Source organism: Neodiprion virginianus, chromosome 6 (assembly GCF_021901495.1).
Source record: "Neodiprion virginianus isolate iyNeoVirg1 chromosome 6, iyNeoVirg1.1, whole genome shotgun sequence".
In the NCBI taxonomy this organism is placed as follows: domain Eukaryota; kingdom Metazoa; phylum Arthropoda; class Insecta; order Hymenoptera; family Diprionidae; genus Neodiprion; species Neodiprion virginianus.
The window spans coordinates 8,692,970-8,710,388 of record NC_060882.1 but is presented as its reverse complement, the minus strand read 5'-3'; the positions used below and the strand labels follow the sequence as shown (position 1 = coordinate 8,710,388).

The window sequence follows — 17,419 nt, the reverse complement described above, 5'->3', positions numbered from 1 at the left end:
CGCCTTGATCAACGTGTCAAAATGCTTTTGCTCTCCATAAAAATAAAGAACCACAATATCCGTCATATAGATATATTGTAAACTATTGCTACCATATTGCGCATTTTATATTCGGCAATAATAATCGAGATTATTTCAAGTCATTAATTGAATCAATTGAAGTTTGTAACAAAAACATACCGACAGTTACAGAGACGTAAAAACAACTTTTCCCACAGAACGCCGTGATTACGAGCTATGGAATGTAGCCTATTTTTTACTGTTCAAATAAACACGGTGGTGTTTCAAGCTTTATTTATCAGCCTAAGTTAATAGAACGAACGCTGCGGTACACATTGACTCGTAATATCAGTGTAACGATTACAGATTAGTTTAATGGAGTATAAGCTTGAACTTCTTCAAAAGCCCCCGTATATATATTTTTGGCAACGTTATAAATAATGTTGTTTTTTACTTTTGATTCACGTAGAACTCGCATCTCTGCTCATTGTTTAACGATTTTCTCGTAATATCTTTCGTATTGACCTACATAAAATATGGGTTAACTGTTAATCTGCACACCATTTAAAATCAGTTCTGCAAATTTTTTTAAATGTTATTATGGTATTTATTGACCTAGAAAATTTACGAGATATCTTTCTAAATGTTTATTGTTAGTGTGAGCAACAAAAGCATGTCTTTAAAGATACTTATGCATGAAAACAGGTGACTATTTTGTAACTGCAGCGATAACGTTATGGTAAAACAATTATCATAGATTCAATTGAGTATTTTTTATTTCAAGAACTCATAAAATAGCAACGTAGAATATGAGGCGTAGTTTGTGCAAAAGTTTTTTTTTCATTTCATCTCTGTTTTCTTTCGATAAGGGGGATTTCGGTGACATTTGTTTAAAAATAATTTTTTCATTTTTGTAAAATGATTAAAAAAGATGCTATCAAAAATCTTTTCTACGCGGCTTGGATTACGGTTGTATATAGACCAAAAAGTAGAGGTAGTACTATAATGTAAACCATGTATTAAAAATTTTTGATTGCGTCTTTTTTAGTAATTTGGAAAATGAAAACTCATATTTATCAACATTTCACGGAAATCCCCCCTTAAAATGGTCAACTAGTTACCACGTAAATTACTAGTATTTGTTTAAAACAATAAATTGATGATTGTTGCTCCAGTAAAACAAATTGCTGTGCAAGGCAATACGCATTCAATTTTGATTTAAAAATGTTGTTACCCAAATCGGGAAGCAACTTCAGATAAGTATCCTATTTATCTGCAGCTGTGATTACACATATTAAAACATAACTCCCTAAACTAATCCGAATAAGAAAATCATACATCGTGTAGAGAAGCAAATTTGCACTATTTCTTCTTTGGCTTTCTTGGGTAACTTCATCTTCCGGTAAGTTTAGCGGCTTCTGCTTTCATTGAATTCACACTGCCCATTCGATTGTTCGCGTGGCAATAAAGACCGCTGTATAACCGTATGATGCTATGCTATTTTCCTGTTGCATTATAGACATTTTTGTCTGATCACCCGCGAAACAGAATCTTGCGGTGATTCGCATGTTATCTGCGAAGCTTGATTCTGTAACAGATATCACGGAGCAAAGAGTTTTTGTCAATCGCAAAAAAACTGGACAGGTGCGATTGGGCCTCGCGCCCTAAGGGTTCCGTATGTGATATAACTAGAAATGAACTATTTTCCAACTTTTTCCTTTACTTGTACTGTGAGACCTTGCTCCTCTATAAATTTCATTATTTTAGGCCAACAGGAAATACCGTATAGGTTTCGATGAGTGAGTTCGGGTGTATCAAAATATGTGACATAAATGACCGTTGATTGCATTAGCTTAGAAGCTTGAATTTTTTACATCTCAAGGGACCTTAAACCTTAGTATTTGATATTAATGTTAACTCGATACCTCTATCCGTTCCTGAGAAAAAGGGTCTTGACAGATAGACGGACAACAAAGTGATCCTGCGAGGGTTCCGTTTTTTCCTTTTGAGGTACGGAACCTTGAAAAGGATGAATGAAACATTCATTAATTTGCTTAAGGCAAGTTTTCTGTGACGCCAACGTAAGCACCTGACGTATCGATGTAATTACCTTCTCAATTATCATACATTGCATCAAATATATTCCATCGAGTTGATTATGAAATTGAATCATATGTTTTTATTCGTCATCCGCAGCTATTCAAGTTGTTTAAATGTACCACCAATAGACCGAAATCAAAATGTTCGTCCGTTCATTGGTTGACTTGAAAAATTCAATGATACGCCTGTCGTGGCGCGTCACGACAACCCGGCACACATGGATTTAGCGCTTGCGCGAAACCGTGCGCAGAATTGGTTGAAGTGATTGCCAGCGTCATTCGTGCAAGGCAAGCGCTCGGGAACCAACGCGGTCGAACGTCGTGTCAAATAAGTAGTATTATTCGGAGTGTACCGTTGATTTGGTGAGTGTATTTTTGCGAAAGTAAGTATGTGACGGGTAATTGATGTGTAAAACACAGCCGATTAATGTATCCAAGGAATATTATTTATCACACCGCAAAAAAGTCCTGCAAATCTTGAAGGTATGTTTGCAACATCTAAGTTCTTTCCAAATAGCTTTGTTTTGATCGACTGTTGAACAGTTTTGAATAGTCCAACAAATTTTCTTGTCTCGAAGATCTTTGATCATATTGATTGTATGTTTTTAATCGCGATGATTGTGAGTTTCAAAATTCATGAGATCAATCGTCGTACATGAATGACAAGTGTATCTAATGGATGAGGTATAGAGTAGTGATGCCGTTTATAGTTATTGCTTCATCCTTGGCCAGCCATGTGAGGCTTTTCAATTATTTCTATTACTTGAAATCTATTCAGTGATTCATCCAATCACAAGAAGAGCTTCTGCAGTAAATATCGGTGTAGCTTTTGACTGATCGATTTTTTGGAAATTCAACTTTACAGCGCTTAAAGCCGGCCTAGTACTTTTGTGTCATTCGTGGCCAAGCTTTTTTCACACGCAATGGATATGGCCATAAATGGTACGATTGATGGCCATATACAGTACTAAGGTGGTAAAAAATAGTGCGTCTAGTGTCTGTCCGATACGTCTACCCTACAGTATCCACTAGGGACGTTGTCGAACTCTCCACGTACGTCCGAAATTTCACTGATTTGAACGAAACGAAATCTATCATCAAGTATAGTTACATAACGCTTAAACAACACAGGTACAAAGAAATTGTTGGCTCCACTACACAAAAAAAGTTTTCAAGTAATCGATGAGATAAATTTCTGATGTAGAATCACGCTATAGTAAATTAGAAACTTCTTAAATTTTTAACACTGATATTTTGAAGGACTAACGAAATTACGAATACGGTGCCGTACTTGTAGAAATACTAATTGAACAGCAAGTCTAATATATGCGTTGAATCGCTTATCAATTGAAAACGACTGGCAAACATATAATGACGTTGTATTTTAATCGTCATTTTTATAACTCGAATTCTTTATGATAAATTGTCGATTCTGGTGATGAAAAAATTGACTGTATTGAATTGAATGTATACGGTATTTCATTAGAGACGTCAAAGCTGCGTTAAATCGATGTTAAATAGAATGTCTGCCGAATCCCTAGAATCGAGTATTGATGACGAAGAAAACCGTTTGGAGCGTATAAGTTTACAAGCATCGTTATCAAGAATTGAATTTCAAGCCAAAAGTGAAATCATATCACCGGAAGACATCGCCGCTGTCGCTTTCTCCCGGTCAGTTATTCCTTCACATTTTGACGTATCAAATTTCAATGATTTCAATGTTGAATTCCCTGATTAGATAAATTAACAGTCGTAACTAACGAGTTTGAAGTTGAACTCAAAATTAGACATCAACGTATGTCAATTATGTGAAACAAAAAGATGTAAATTTCCTTGTCAAATCTAACCTTTGATTGCAAAGCGAAGCCAGACGTGACATTTGTCTTAATGATATTAAAGATGTGTATAATATATTTCAAGCATCTTCAACGAAGATTTTCACTTTTCTCAGAACTTATCTACAATCCACGAGATTTCCGTACAGAAAAAAGCGTAAGCATTATATCGAATCCTTCTAACGATAAGTTGAAGTAAATTTAAACAAGTCTTTACCCGCAGTGTTTTTAAAAATCACCTAGGCTTTTTAGCGATGACGCAGAGTCTACGACTGGTCGAATTTATCCGAAAACACCGATCTTCGCGACACGATCACCTAACGGTCAACAGGTAAATATCACGTACAGTTAGTAGCGAATGATTGAACTTCGCACGTTCAGTTTAAAATTAAACATACGAAGCTGTCAGTTCTGAATATTCTCACCAGATTATTATAAAATCATCTCAATAGCCGTATAATCGCGATCTGAAATCTATTATCTTCAATAGCAGCAAAACCTTCAAAATCCCATATCTACCGGTCACGGGCTCCAAAGATTCAGGCACAAGTCTCCTTCGAATCGATCACATAATTTCCATTCGTTATCAAAAGACGCCGTTTTAAGCTGGGGGAAATCTGATTCAGTTAGAAAGACAAAATCCACGGCTCTACCCGCAAGTACGTTATTAATCGTTCATACGTCGATGAAACAAATGCCACTATCACCGTCATTCGCCTAATCCAAGATAACCCTGGAAACAATACCCTATCCTGGAGCTCTGAGTTGTACAATATCATTTTATTCGATAGCCGTTTCGCCCTGTTATTAGTAATAAACAAGCCCTGGCCAAGAAGTACGACCGCATCCACGCCGGAATTGAAAGTCGATCAAGGTGTGATGATCCAGCCGTTACCCTCGGATTCGAGGAGAGAAAATAACCGGAGACTGTATCCGATTCGCACCACGTGCTATTACAACTTTCGACTGTTCTACGTTATTCTAAGTTGCTTCACCCTAGTATGTATAAATGATTTTTCACAAAATCAAACACGTTCAGGCGCATAAGATTCGATCAGTGGAACTCACTGTACGCTATAACAATATTTCTTTGAAGGTAATGGGATTTGTCTACTTTGGAGCTGCGGTTGCACTCTGCGTTCACCGGGAATTGGTTCTAGTCGTCATGGATTATCCGCTGCACATTTCTTCCGTTGTCTGTCTATTTGGATTGGCATTTCTTCTCTTGACCCTTGCCGCCTGCGGGTTATGCTTAGTACGCACTGGTACCAAGAAATCGGCAGCTGTTAGTGATCCATTCAATTCGAACTCGCGATCCTGCGATAAGTAATCGTGTAATAAATTCGTGCATCACATCCGCAGCATGCGGGGTTCACCCTAGTGATGGGTGTTGTGTTAGTCGTCCTCGCGTTTCTTCAAAGTGCGGCTCAACTGGCGGTCGAAGTTGACGCCGAGTTCCGAATGCTTGCAAAAACCCAGTCAAGAATTGGCGACCCAACTATTTGGGACTATCTTCATTTAACTGTGTGTAATTCTTCGTGCGGTTAAAAATTTATCGTAACAATTTCACCACCCTTCGAATTAATTTCTTTCAACGTCTGATCCTTCATTCACCTCAGTTCAAGTGCTGCGGAGTGAAGGGATATCTAGACTGGTGTCACAAGTTGTATACAAATCAAAAAATTTATACCTCAGCCGCAGATTTCCTCGGCTCGTTTGCGTGCAGTTTACCCGAATCGTGCTGTTCGAGACACGGAATGGAATATCACGCTCAAGGGAATGTTGGGTACGCGTCACTTGATTGCAATAAATGTACAAAATTTGTAGCAGTATAGGGGTTAAGCATTTGGCGATGGAGGGAATAATTGCAAAATTTATGGGTTTCGCTCCCTTTATGAGTTTCATAGATTCCAACAGACTTCGAATCAGTGCGTTTGCCTTCACGCAAATTCCTATCCGTTGTACCTACCTTTGAGAATGATTAACCCCTCGGTAGTCATCGGATGACAGCTAACTCCACTGATTCTCATTTAATATTTACAGTTTAACGTCTTGCGTCATGGCACCCACTCCTTCTAACACTTATAGCAACGGATGTCTTACCCCGGTACTGGTAGTGGTATCGTACTTTGGAAAAATGTATCGCGTTGTGAGTTTCCTCACAGCATTCATATTGGTATATCAGTCTTCTCTTCTGGATTAAAAATTATTTAGTTATTGTTTTCTTTTTTTCCCTTCATTCTAAGCCATTAAACCTAATTTTTTAGCTCCTAACGGCTACAACCTCCGTGGCTTTTTTCGCTTATACGTGAAGAATGACCGTTGACTTGACAATTCAGGAACCAATTGCGGTGTCTGATCGGATGCTGAGACGGTCGTATTCTTTCAAAAACATTCGCAAAACTCTATGCTGATTTTGATTTCAGAAGTAGTTGAGGACACTCGATTCAAGTTTGAACAAACGAACATCTGGAAAAGAAATTCGCTCACTCGCGACATAAGATTAGAATTAGAATGACACTTGCGATCCAAGCAATGCCATTACAGTGAGACGTTTTCAGCATGTATTATTCGGTCAATTTATAAATATGCACTTGTTCGCATTTTTTACGTTTCTATGGCGTACAAGCGGATGCCAGCCTTTTACCCATTATATTATTTTTGGTCTCAATAAACCATTCACAATTCATATCGTAAATAAAAATGCAACTCCGCGAGAATTACTTGAAATATCAAGTTTATTTTACGAATAGTATAAGACGATATATAGAATCAATGTATAATTTCAAATCCGTATAATTTGTATATAATAATATAGCTATCGAATTATTATGATGTAACACTTAAATGATCCGTAAAATTATACGTACGTACAAATTAACTCGAACCATGAACTCTTCTGTTTTTCAAACTGAACATAGCTGCACCAGTGTGACTGAAGAATCAAGCACATCTCTAAATTCCTAACGGAAAATGACGAAAAACTGTGGTAAAATATCAACTGCCGTAAGCATAGAATATTGATTCATGAATTGAGTATTTACAGTGATACTAAAATCTCCGTCAACTCGCTATTATAACTATAACTACGGTATACAGAGATGTAATAATAATAATAATAATAATAATAATAATAACAACAACAACAACAACAAATAGTAATTAACAAACAATATAAGTAAATTTGCGAAGAACGACTCAACACAGAATTATATATAGTTAACTAAACTCTACGGTCTACATTTGACGTACGATGTGATTAGATGATTAATTCAGACGAGTTATAAATAATGAAGATGAACATCAGTGTGAATTCGGGGCGAATTTTTCCAGTTCTTTTTTTATCGCTGCTATCAGAGGCATCGCCGGATCCTCCGGTGGTAATCTGGCGTCAGCCAAAACTCGGACAGTATCTACTTCTGGTAAGTTGGGCCTGTGAAACGGTCCGGCACTGAGGGGTCTCGACCCCCAGGCCCCACGAGGATGAGGCCCCGATACTCCTGTCTCGGGGATGTCGACTTCCAGCCCCCTACGCGGCAGAGATGTTCTGGGCCTGGTTTTCGTCTCGGATGCAGGAGTTGCAACCGGGCTGAGGAAAAATTTTTGATATGATATAAATATGCCGTGATGTTCCGGTAATAGTTGAAGATTAATTATACGAATGGTATTTGGAGAAAACACATGAGCGATCAAGAAGAAAACTTCGAAGCATATCGAGTCATTGGAAATAGTTTCGAGACAATGTCAGAGCGAATAAATATATAACCAGTGCAAAAAGTGTTTCACCTGACAGTGGCAGACTTGCCCCTGTTTTCTGATGGCATTTTGATGTACTCCGGTGACGGGAGACGCGATGGAGGCCTGTGGGGGGCCGAATCTTTTGGCTTGGCTTCCCTGTTGCCGAAGAGAGTGAACGAGTCCTCGAGGAGTTCGTGGAGACGTCTCCTGGCGCGACCCACGGGACCCGTAATCGTTGGAATCCGTTGCTCCATATCCGTCTCGGAACAAGTTGTTTCTGCGAGCATGGGAAACCTTCTCAGGGATCGTGACGAACAGGACAAAACTCAGCCCTGGCTATATTATTTACTGCTTCGCAGTGTTCAACTCGACTTCGGTGCTGAGGTTATTTGCAATAAATTGCTGCATTTAGTCATTGCGAACTTTATTCTTTATCTATTGTAACAGAAGCTCGTATTATCAGCACTTCAGTCGAGGTACAATCGTAACCGGTAATTCAACGACGAACCTTCCACTGCTTTTTGTCGCCGTAGGTCCCAAACTATAGGGCCAACCACTCCAGGGTCGTTCATTACGCTTGAAGACCTTATTAAATACGTCTCGTTGTCCCCCCTTTCAAAGTCGTCGTTCTTTCTTTGCATTTCCGGAGAATCGAACTCCATGTCCAAGTGTCTCACCTGGAAATATATTCGCTATAATCTTGCTTTCATGAACAGAGCCCACGGCTCTTGAGACAACAGGAAATCGCGTACATCCATGCCAATAAAATTCAATTGTTGTTTGTCGTTATTGTCGAGGAGCGAAATATCGCGTAGATCATTATCAAATAATTGCATGCGTTGTATGGCTTGATTAAACGTCGTGACTTTCAAGAATTTAATGACAAACTACATCCAGGGGAGGAATAAAACCATTACCACAACAGGCTCGAGGACTCTTGACAAAGGTTCGACGCTGCGTATTCGCGGAAATTGTTTGCACGATGGCATTGACAAGTATGAGTGCGGTGAAGTGGTGAGGTCCTCTTTGGGGTTGCTTTTTTGAGGAATGTGTCCGTTCTCGAGTGTTGTCAGGGCATCGGCGACGTCCATAGAGTCCGGTGTCCGGGGATGATCGACTGCATTCGTCTGAGTGACTCTTCGACGACCAGGTCTAAAACGAATGTGCATTTGTAGAACGAGTGAAACAGCAAAGTTAACATTGAGAAATTAAAATTCTGCAGAAAAGGATCGTTTTCACAACAAAAATAAAAAATTGCGGCTTTTTATCATTTTTCAATATCAGTTCAGTTTTTCTTTAAAATACAAAAACCTACATATTTCCCATAAGAATCAATTAAATAAGACACGTACAGAACTTGATGATTCAATTTTACGATTATCCACAAAATGAGGAAATTTTCTGGTGAATTTTCTGTAAAGTACTGGAGGAAAAATGTTCACGGGTGAAGCTTCATGTATAACCTCATACCTCTGTCTCTTTAGAACCGCCGCATACTCTTGACCCCCCCAAGGAGTCAACGACCTCGCCTTGAGTTCCTCTACTTCTTCTTCCTCGTCGGTAAGATCCTGGTGTATGTCGGCGACCACACTTTCAGGAGTCCCCGGGGTCAGAGGCGATCCGTGCCGACTACCGGCGCTGAGCCTTTGACTGGTGCCTTCGGTCTGACAAGGTAAGAAAGGAACCTCGCCTTATATTCGGCTCTTTTATACATACGCGTAGAGGGGCTGTTTGTTATAATCGATATTGTCGTGGGATCAAATTATATCGGTATATTTGGTTGTTTTCGATATTTATAACCCGGATAGTTTGAAATTGGCCTGTTTGGCTCGTCTCCTTCCCCTGATTGAGACGATTATGTGGTTCATTTGCATACCGTTTTCTGGCATTCTCTTGCCCAACAGTATCTTTACCAAAATTCCAACCCCTGCACGCGACTTCATTTTACTTTATTATGGTTCGATGCACGGACGCAATAAAACGCGCAGCTATAATCTCATGCAGCCAATGTGCCATGCAGATTGTACAAGTTTTGTCCAATCATCTTATTGACCGTTTGTTACATTTCCTCTCAAACCTGTGCATGAGATATTAGAAATCGCAGTAACATACAATTCACTCGGAATTTAAGCCATGTCTGTTAATGCTGCAACAAAAAATTTTTTAAAAGAAAAAAACGACTACAGTGATGACGATGTGAAAATCATTGAAATTGCGAGTACCTCTCGTTTTCTAAATCTGCGGATTAGATAAAAACATCAGTGCAAGTGATTTATGTTACGACTCGTGACAAAAGGAAGAATTTTAAATAAGCACTAAGAGTTTTCGGTGTCCAGAATCCAGAAAACATTTCCAATCATAGGCCGCAAGTAATTCGTGAGTTGATGATCTGTATACGAAATACCACTGCCATAACATACTTTTAATAATTTCCAAAAGCTACCACACAGAAACAGCGATGCATGGTGTGCGGGTGCATAGTTAGAATCCAAATCTTTGCCTTGGCCAACTGTTTTAGAATTCGCATGTGCAGTGCAGTGGTGCTGGCAGAGCTCGGAGCAATAATTGTGGATACCCGTTGCTCAGTTTCTGAAGTGTAACCAGTATTGTCGAGTCCGGGTGTGTCCGAAACGTAATCGGTCTGACGCTTCAATATGCTCTCAGGTGGAGGTGCCGCCACCGCGCTCTGTGCCCTTTTTCTTTTCGCCAAAAAGATAAGCCCGATGAAAACTACTATAAGAATCATCAGAGCAGCCGCTGCGGCGCCAATCAAAACCCAGGCATCTCTCCGACGTGACAAAGCTAGCGGTCGCGTCTCCTTGAGATAAGCTGAAAAAGCAAATACAACGCTTCAGGTATCATTGACCCGTCCTCGAACAGTTGGCTGACAATAAGAGGCTCAGGAGGCGATGCGGCTGAGAATCAAAACGTACGTTTTTTTGGCTAATTGATTTTATATTTGATTACAAAACTTCGACACGTGTCATGGCTGACAGCATAGTTCGATAACAACCATAGACATGTTTTTCAAACGATTTCCCTCGCGTAATCTTACAAAAATCGTATAAGATATCTACCCAGTTTCTAGCTTTTTGAAAGACTTGAAATAAATGAAAATACTTGCTTACGACGGAAAATTGACGAGATCAATTATTTAAAATTTTTCACCGAATATCATTTAGAAAATCCGTACAACGTAGTTATTCACTTCGGAATTAGTACATTCCTCGACTCGAATCTACCCATTAATGAAAATCGAGTTCTATTTTGATTTTGACCGTATTTTCCAGTCTCCTGACCCACTACAATTTATTAACGCCAAGAAAAGAATATTCCTTATTTGACTCACGTTCGCTTTGTATGATGACCGGAGCGCCTAATTCGAGGGCGACTTCTTGCTCAGAAAGCAAAGCCATGTCGCGAGCAGCGCTAGCTGCCGGCACAGGTTCACCGCCAAGATGTACCGAGTAAATAAGTCTGGTCGCACCGTCCTCGGTCAAGCTCATATTCTGCATCATCACTTGAACCTTACCCACTTCCAAGTTACGTAATTTTGCTTGGGTAGCCTCGAAAGGCTCCGAGGAGTTAGCATCTTTCTCGAAATTTATTTCTTGGGATCTTGAAGTTTGCTCATGGCGGGTATGAATTGTAGAAGTATTTAGGAAATGAGAAAGTGTTGAATTGTTTACAGGGTCTTGCTCTCCGGACGGAAGAACGGTTGCGTCGTGACTGACAGGCCGAGCCAAGTTGCTTATTATCGGTATTTTGTCCGCCAACTGTTGAGGGTCGTGACGATCTTTTGCCACATCAAGGTAGTCGGACTCGTTGTCAGTATCGAGTATCACCGAATCCCTTCTAGGAATCTTCACCGCTCGCATCTGCTTCACTTTGACAGTTTCCGGCGCAGGATCGATATTTTTTGTTACCGTTTGGCCGGATTCGAGCAGTGACTCGGGCGACATGGACGCCTTGACCTGGGACTCAGTTTTGCTAATTGCCTGTTGATGTAACCAACGGTTTTAAACACCAAATTACTTTACGTTTTATAAGATTTACACCGTTGTTAAAAAATCAGTGCTGTAGAAAAAGTAACCAATATGATACAATCTCCCCTTCTCTCGTCAAGAAAAAAAAAATAACGTTAAATAAATGAACAACACGGCGATGAATCTCGTAGGGCACTGCTCCTTCGCGTAATATATTTATACAGCAACGTGCGTCTCCGGCCACTCTGTCTATTAGCAACGGGTACAATCGATAGGTCATTGTCGGCGCTCAACGAGTGTAGGTATACCTGCACGCGAGGAAACTTTAACGTTATCCAATACGAGAAAATGCCAAACGACAAGGTATAGCCGTTGCCCGTACGATTGACGATCACGGCTGAACGACAATATTACCCGCATAAGATAACTGATAATTTACAATGTCTGTTCTTTTTACTTAGATGGAAACGCACGAAGTTTTCATGTCCACTGAACGCAAATTTCAATACTGGGCCCCAGTTAATTCTCTCTTTAAACGTCTTTGTTAGAATATTTTACTCACTCGTTGGCCATCGCGTTTTTGCCGATTGTCACGTCCTGTTATTCTCCATGCAGCTCTCCGCAAACGGGCTGAATGAGACAATATCCCAAGGTGCTTTTTTTGCTGGCGTGAAAATGCAGCTTTGTAAAGTCTGGCCAGACGAAGCTCTACTCTTGGTGGAACAGTCTCGCCAGCTCGTAAGACCGTTAGTAGCCAGTATCTGAATGTATGCGAGCGAAAGCTTACCAAAATTGGTAATGAAATAACTGCTAAATAGCTAGTGAAAAATAGTACGATCTCATTGTTCTCTGTTTATCTTCCCTTCTTCATTTATCATAGAAACCTCACCATCCATTGAAAGAGTAAATCCTTTGGTAATTCGTACAATATTCTGAACGCTCACCGTGGTCCTGGATCGTCCCCGATAAGTATTCCGATGTCCTGATCGACATCGGAGAGAGTTGGCGTCGGGTCAATGCAGTTTGCACAGCCTTGATCATCGTCTTCGCCTTTTCCGTCGGCAGGGAGATAAACAGTTGCGGTATGGTGGACCGTGCGAGGTTCATACAGTGTCAATGTCTGGTCCGGGTTCAACCATGGGGGCGCATCATCAGCTCCAGTCCAGAAGAAATCTTGCAGATGTACCCGACGACCCGGAAGGTGTTCAATGACCACCACCTCGTCCTCTGGAAGGAAAAGACTGTCATGTATTGGCCGGGTGTGATGGATTCCGGTGAAGTCAAGTCTAATTGGAAACGGACCAAAGACTTGGAGTTCCAACTTTCGGTTATATCGCCGCATAGATATGTATTTTCATATTCTGGAGTATCAGAATTTCGTCGTGTGCAGAGAAACACATAACATGGTGGTAGATTGCTTTCGCCCACCATTACAGTGTCGTTCGATTTTAAAACTCAACAAGGTGGTTTACAAATAATATAAAGGGTAAATTTTTACCAGTCACAAATTGCATGCTGCTTCGCTAGTCTTTCGACCAATTTATCTTTCATCCTGTAGGTAAGCCTCGAAGACGATGAATAATTCCGAAGATGCGTGTACTAAGCGTGTAGCTGAGTTCACGCGATCACGTGACTGAGAACGATCAGTGAAGCATCAGTTTTGATACCAGCTTCGTGAGCATAAAAGTTACGCAGGGGATGAATATAGCGAAAAGTGTGTGCACATGTATACATGAAGGTATATACCTACCTGTATAATAAATAGGGTAGAGTAAACCAATGCCATGACACGCTAGATTATTACTGGGAATAACTGTTTTACAATTCAAAGGTAAAAATGGAACTTTTACGGTGTCAAAAATAGTTGTATACATTTTTGTCTCTTTATTTCTGTTTCGCTAGTTGATTATTGAGTTATAATTCACAAATACTTTAATGGGTTTAGACTTGATAATTATTTTCACACTTCGCGTGTGCTGAGGTATAATTGTTTTGTACAAAACTTTGTCTTCGTAGAGTTTTGCGGTATGTTATTCATGAATTTCACGTTCTGGATTACTTGTTGACGGTGATTTCAGTAATTGAGACCTTGATGTTAAAGTTTAAAATTCCTTCACGTATCATCCGTAAGTGAGCCTACCGTTGACTGACCACCGAATAAACTAATTCCACATATTTGAGGTACGCGTCACCGTGCACACGGCACAATAGCCTATTTACTACGTCATATCAATGCTTCACTGGTTACCGGAAATGCCGACAGGAACTACTGGTACGCACTATTTTTCAGTCTCCGTTGCAGTGGCGTGTAATAAAATAAAAATTTCCGTCCCATCATATCGTCAGCAATGTTAACGTCAAGTTAATAAGAAGAGAAGAAAAGGAAAATCCGTCCGAATTTCCTAACTTGAAAAAAAGTTTGATGGTTCTGAAAAAAAATCACACACGTCTTCTCATTGCAATTTTTTCCAGCATGCGGAAATCGCATTAATTTTTTATACTCCTTTCGCGGTTTGAATTGCTAACGAGCTAACACACGTTTACACAACGCAGAGAGATGTGAAACCATTTGATTGATGATTATGAAAGGACATACTCCGTCAAAGCTGTCAGTTTTCAACGTCGAACCGACCTAATTCCACGCATCAGCTGCGTTTCCGGTTCGGACGCATCGTGAAAAAACTCCCAGCATAGCATCTACAGCGTTGCGAATTTGTGGTTACACGTTTCGTTAAAAACTGAAGTCAAACCATACGGAATTGTAATCCATGTCCGATTTATAAACTCTGAGTATTTATATGCTGAAACTTCCATTTGACTAGTTGTAAGTGCGGAAGGTATGCAGCTGATCTTAAAAGAACATGAAATTCGGTAAATCTTACAAATTATTGGAATATTCAAAGATACCGCATTGTAGAATATCTGAGCATTTATCGAAACTTTCGAACTACGTAGGAAATCCACCGTAGGTATTTTTAGCCTCCCCCAATGACGGTGTTGGATCGATAGAAAAGTGAGTTCCTATGGTGAATACGTTGGCAGAGCGCCATCCGTCTCGACCCTCTTGTTAATTTCCCTTTAATTGTTATTCTTTACAAACTGTGCAATTCTTTTACGCGGTGCCTAGCCTACGACCACCATGGAAAATTATCAAAGGTAAATAATTTTCGGCACAACGAATACACACGTTATTGCTAACGACGCGTAAATCCAGAAAAGAATCATTGTTTCACTATTGTTGCTTAAAAAATTGAAAGATGTCACTTTGATTGATCCACTCGACTTCAAGGTATCTTTCAATTAATCGTATATCGGTTCTTTCGACGCTCTGACGTCGATGCAAATATCTCGGCACAGCAGATTCAATTGTCTTTATACAGATATCAGAAGCCAAGGCAAAACGTATTAACCCCGTTTCTATTCTAAAAGAAGTTACAGGGCTGAAAACTACGTACATGCAGCCTACAAGTACATAGATATGTATACAAGTTTAGTTGCTGGTAGCTAGCGACTGTACAGCCTTGTCATATCGACCTTATGGCGTGTTGCACGTGCCAGACTCACTGCTTATGTGCTATGTGGACTTTTAGGATAACACCTAGTTCCCAGATACACTATGAGTGTTTTAATGATTTAACGTGCAACCTACATGCTCCTCTTTCGACAACATTGTCGGTGTAACGTTCGGTTCGTTAGATTGTTCTTGATTACTAATATGAATTATTTAGTTGTACACATACAATGTGTATACATATATGAAACAATCTGAAAACCTTGAGCCAGTCACCTGCTTACACAATTAGAACTCCATAGATCAACGATTAACTTCAACTCAATACTTTTGTTCTCAATCTTTCTAATCCTTGTACTCTAGTTTCAATTTCCGTACAACTGAAATTAGTGAAAACCTTTTCTGACGGAGTTTACAGTTTTTGTGTTTGACGGGCAAACAAGATTCATTTTACTTCTTTGTTTTTTTTGCTTGTTTTACGTGCAATTTTGAAAATTCGGTTAATCTGATAATGTTTGAAATAATTACTAATTTAAATAATTACTAGCTTTTTTGCAATTAAAAAAAAAAGACAAGAATATAAATGAACGGGCGAAAATAAATCTAGTAACAATATAAGAAAAAGAAGCAAATTTTTTATGGGTTATAATGTGAAAATGTTTGTTCGATACAGGTATTTTTAAAATGGTAAATCAGAAATGTTTAGAAGGACACTGGAGTGACTGTGGCGCACCCAAGATTCGTTAATATTAGGAAAATTTGTTGCTTTGTGTAATAAGCATGTGACATAAAGCGGAAATAGAAATCCGTAACAACACGCGTACTTGTGATCGAAGGTAATAATTAACACATTTTGTCAATGGACTAATCATTACCAGATCATTACTGGTACAGTCAATAAGTGTAAAGCTACTTATTAAGTACAACGACAAATCGTCAATCTTATAATGTAAACACAGAGAACGACACTGACACCCAGATTTAAGATTGAAAATTGTGAAGTTTTACTTATAGATACTCATGTAAGTAAATAAAATGTTCATTCACGTAATTATTTCAATCATGAATACACTAAAAAAAGGTTTGTACCATAGGCTAAGTTATTTTATATAATTATGCATCTGAAGGGATAAACATCAGTTGGTAACTGGTTTGACTCTAATTTTATTGCTTTGAGTAATAAGAAATAAATGCAATTTTGTGTCGATGGATAAATTGCTACGGTGTTTATGAATATAAAACTTTTACAATGCAATCAACGGTGACTTAACTTCGTTCCAAGGGACTTAAATTCAATATTTGGGCGTTTTCTTCACATACACACAGACGAAACGACGTAATTTGCATACACTTCCATTCACACCCAACGGCAGGGGTGAATAAATCGTGATACAAATCGTCCGCGTCACCCCTGATTCGTAAGGACGTAACACCCTAATTCCCCTAGAAATCGACTAAAAATAATGTCGTTATCGACCCGAGGAGTATAACTAACCTGCTCCAGGTGGTAGAGCGGCTCTAACCACCAGGTTAAAAAGTGCCAGATTGACGACGCAGAATAATTCCGGGCGAGTATGTAAAATATTGTAAACACTGCAACGCATCGCGGTACACGTGTACCGCCCTACTAAATAAACTCCCACGCCGATTCATTCGACTTCTGCCATTTTCCCCCACTACGGGTACGACACGGCGACAATGCGAGTAACGGGGAAGCTGATATCGCACATGCGCCAGGGCCCTTCAGGTGTGTCAAGCACCTGTACAATTTCGCCTGTGCAAGCAAATGTGGGCGACGAATAATTTTTCTGGTTGTGAAACTTTGAGGGAAAAGGCTGTCCGAAAATCGTTTAATTATTTGTCAAAATCAGTGTCATATTGCGATTTACGAATCGCGTACGGACGTACATAACAGCCACCTACGGTAACATTCGAATTTAATTTTCAAAAAAAAAAAAAAGAAATAACAGATTTCGAGTATAATTTTCTAATGACGATGTCAAAGGAAGTAGTCTATCGAATGAGAAATATTTTATAGTCAACGAAATGATGTTGCTTAATTAACTGGTAATCATTAAACGGCTACCTCAGAGCACCCCTTAGAAAAAAAAAAAAATGTATGCAAATGGGATTAGTATAGTATATTTGTCACATGTGTATCACAAATATGAAAATAGTAAAACGGATGAAGACGATAATTACGAAAGTCTGTAAGTGCCATTTTTTTCAAATTCCACAGATGAATTTAAG

The 17,419-nt window shown here is 39.4% G+C and overlaps 1 protein-coding gene across 3 annotated transcripts; it reads right to left on the bottom strand.

The window, feature by feature from the left end:
• Positions 1 to 6,732: 6,732 nt before the first annotated feature.
• On the bottom strand, positions 6,733 to 16,782 carry LOC124306936 (uncharacterized). 3 transcript variants are annotated; one of them, XM_046768113.1, is made up of 10 exons: positions 16,665 to 16,782; positions 12,603 to 12,885; positions 12,221 to 12,419; positions 11,022 to 11,670; positions 10,248 to 10,501; positions 9,143 to 9,336; positions 8,590 to 8,824; positions 8,181 to 8,349; positions 7,721 to 7,949; positions 6,734 to 7,523 (listed from the first exon to the last, which is right to left on the bottom strand). In XM_046768113.1, the coding sequence occupies exons 1-10, from the start codon at positions 16,771 to 16,773 to the stop codon at positions 7,238 to 7,240; spliced, it is 2,607 nt and encodes an 868-aa protein (XP_046624069.1). In that variant the 5' UTR covers positions 16,774 to 16,782; the 3' UTR covers positions 6,734 to 7,237. The 3 variants fall into 3 exon arrangements, with proteins under 3 accessions (XP_046624070.1, XP_046624068.1, XP_046624069.1); XM_046768114.1 differs by lacking the exon at positions 16,665 to 16,782 and having other exon boundaries at positions 6,733 to 7,523; positions 7,721 to 7,966; positions 12,603 to 13,047; XM_046768112.1 differs by lacking the exon at positions 16,665 to 16,782 and having other exon boundaries at positions 6,733 to 7,523; positions 12,603 to 13,046.
• Positions 16,783 to 17,419: the final 637 nt, after the last annotated feature.

What these genes read in the sequence shown, in the direction of transcription:
- LOC124306936 (XM_046768112.1), bottom strand. Translation starts at nt 13,000, where the DNA reads ATGCGGCGATATAACCGAAAGTTGGAACTCCAAGTCTTTGGTCCGTTT. An exon ending in GCGGTTCTAAAGAGACAGAG is followed by an intron (nt 8,825 to 9,142) that starts GTATGAGGTTAT and finishes CATTCGTTTTAG; the next exon opens with ACCTGGTCGTCGAAGAGTCA. An exon ending in GAGTCCTCGAGCCTGTTGTG is followed by an intron (nt 8,350 to 8,589) that starts GTAATGGTTTTA and finishes ATATATTTCCAG; the next exon opens with GTGAGACACTTGGACATGGA.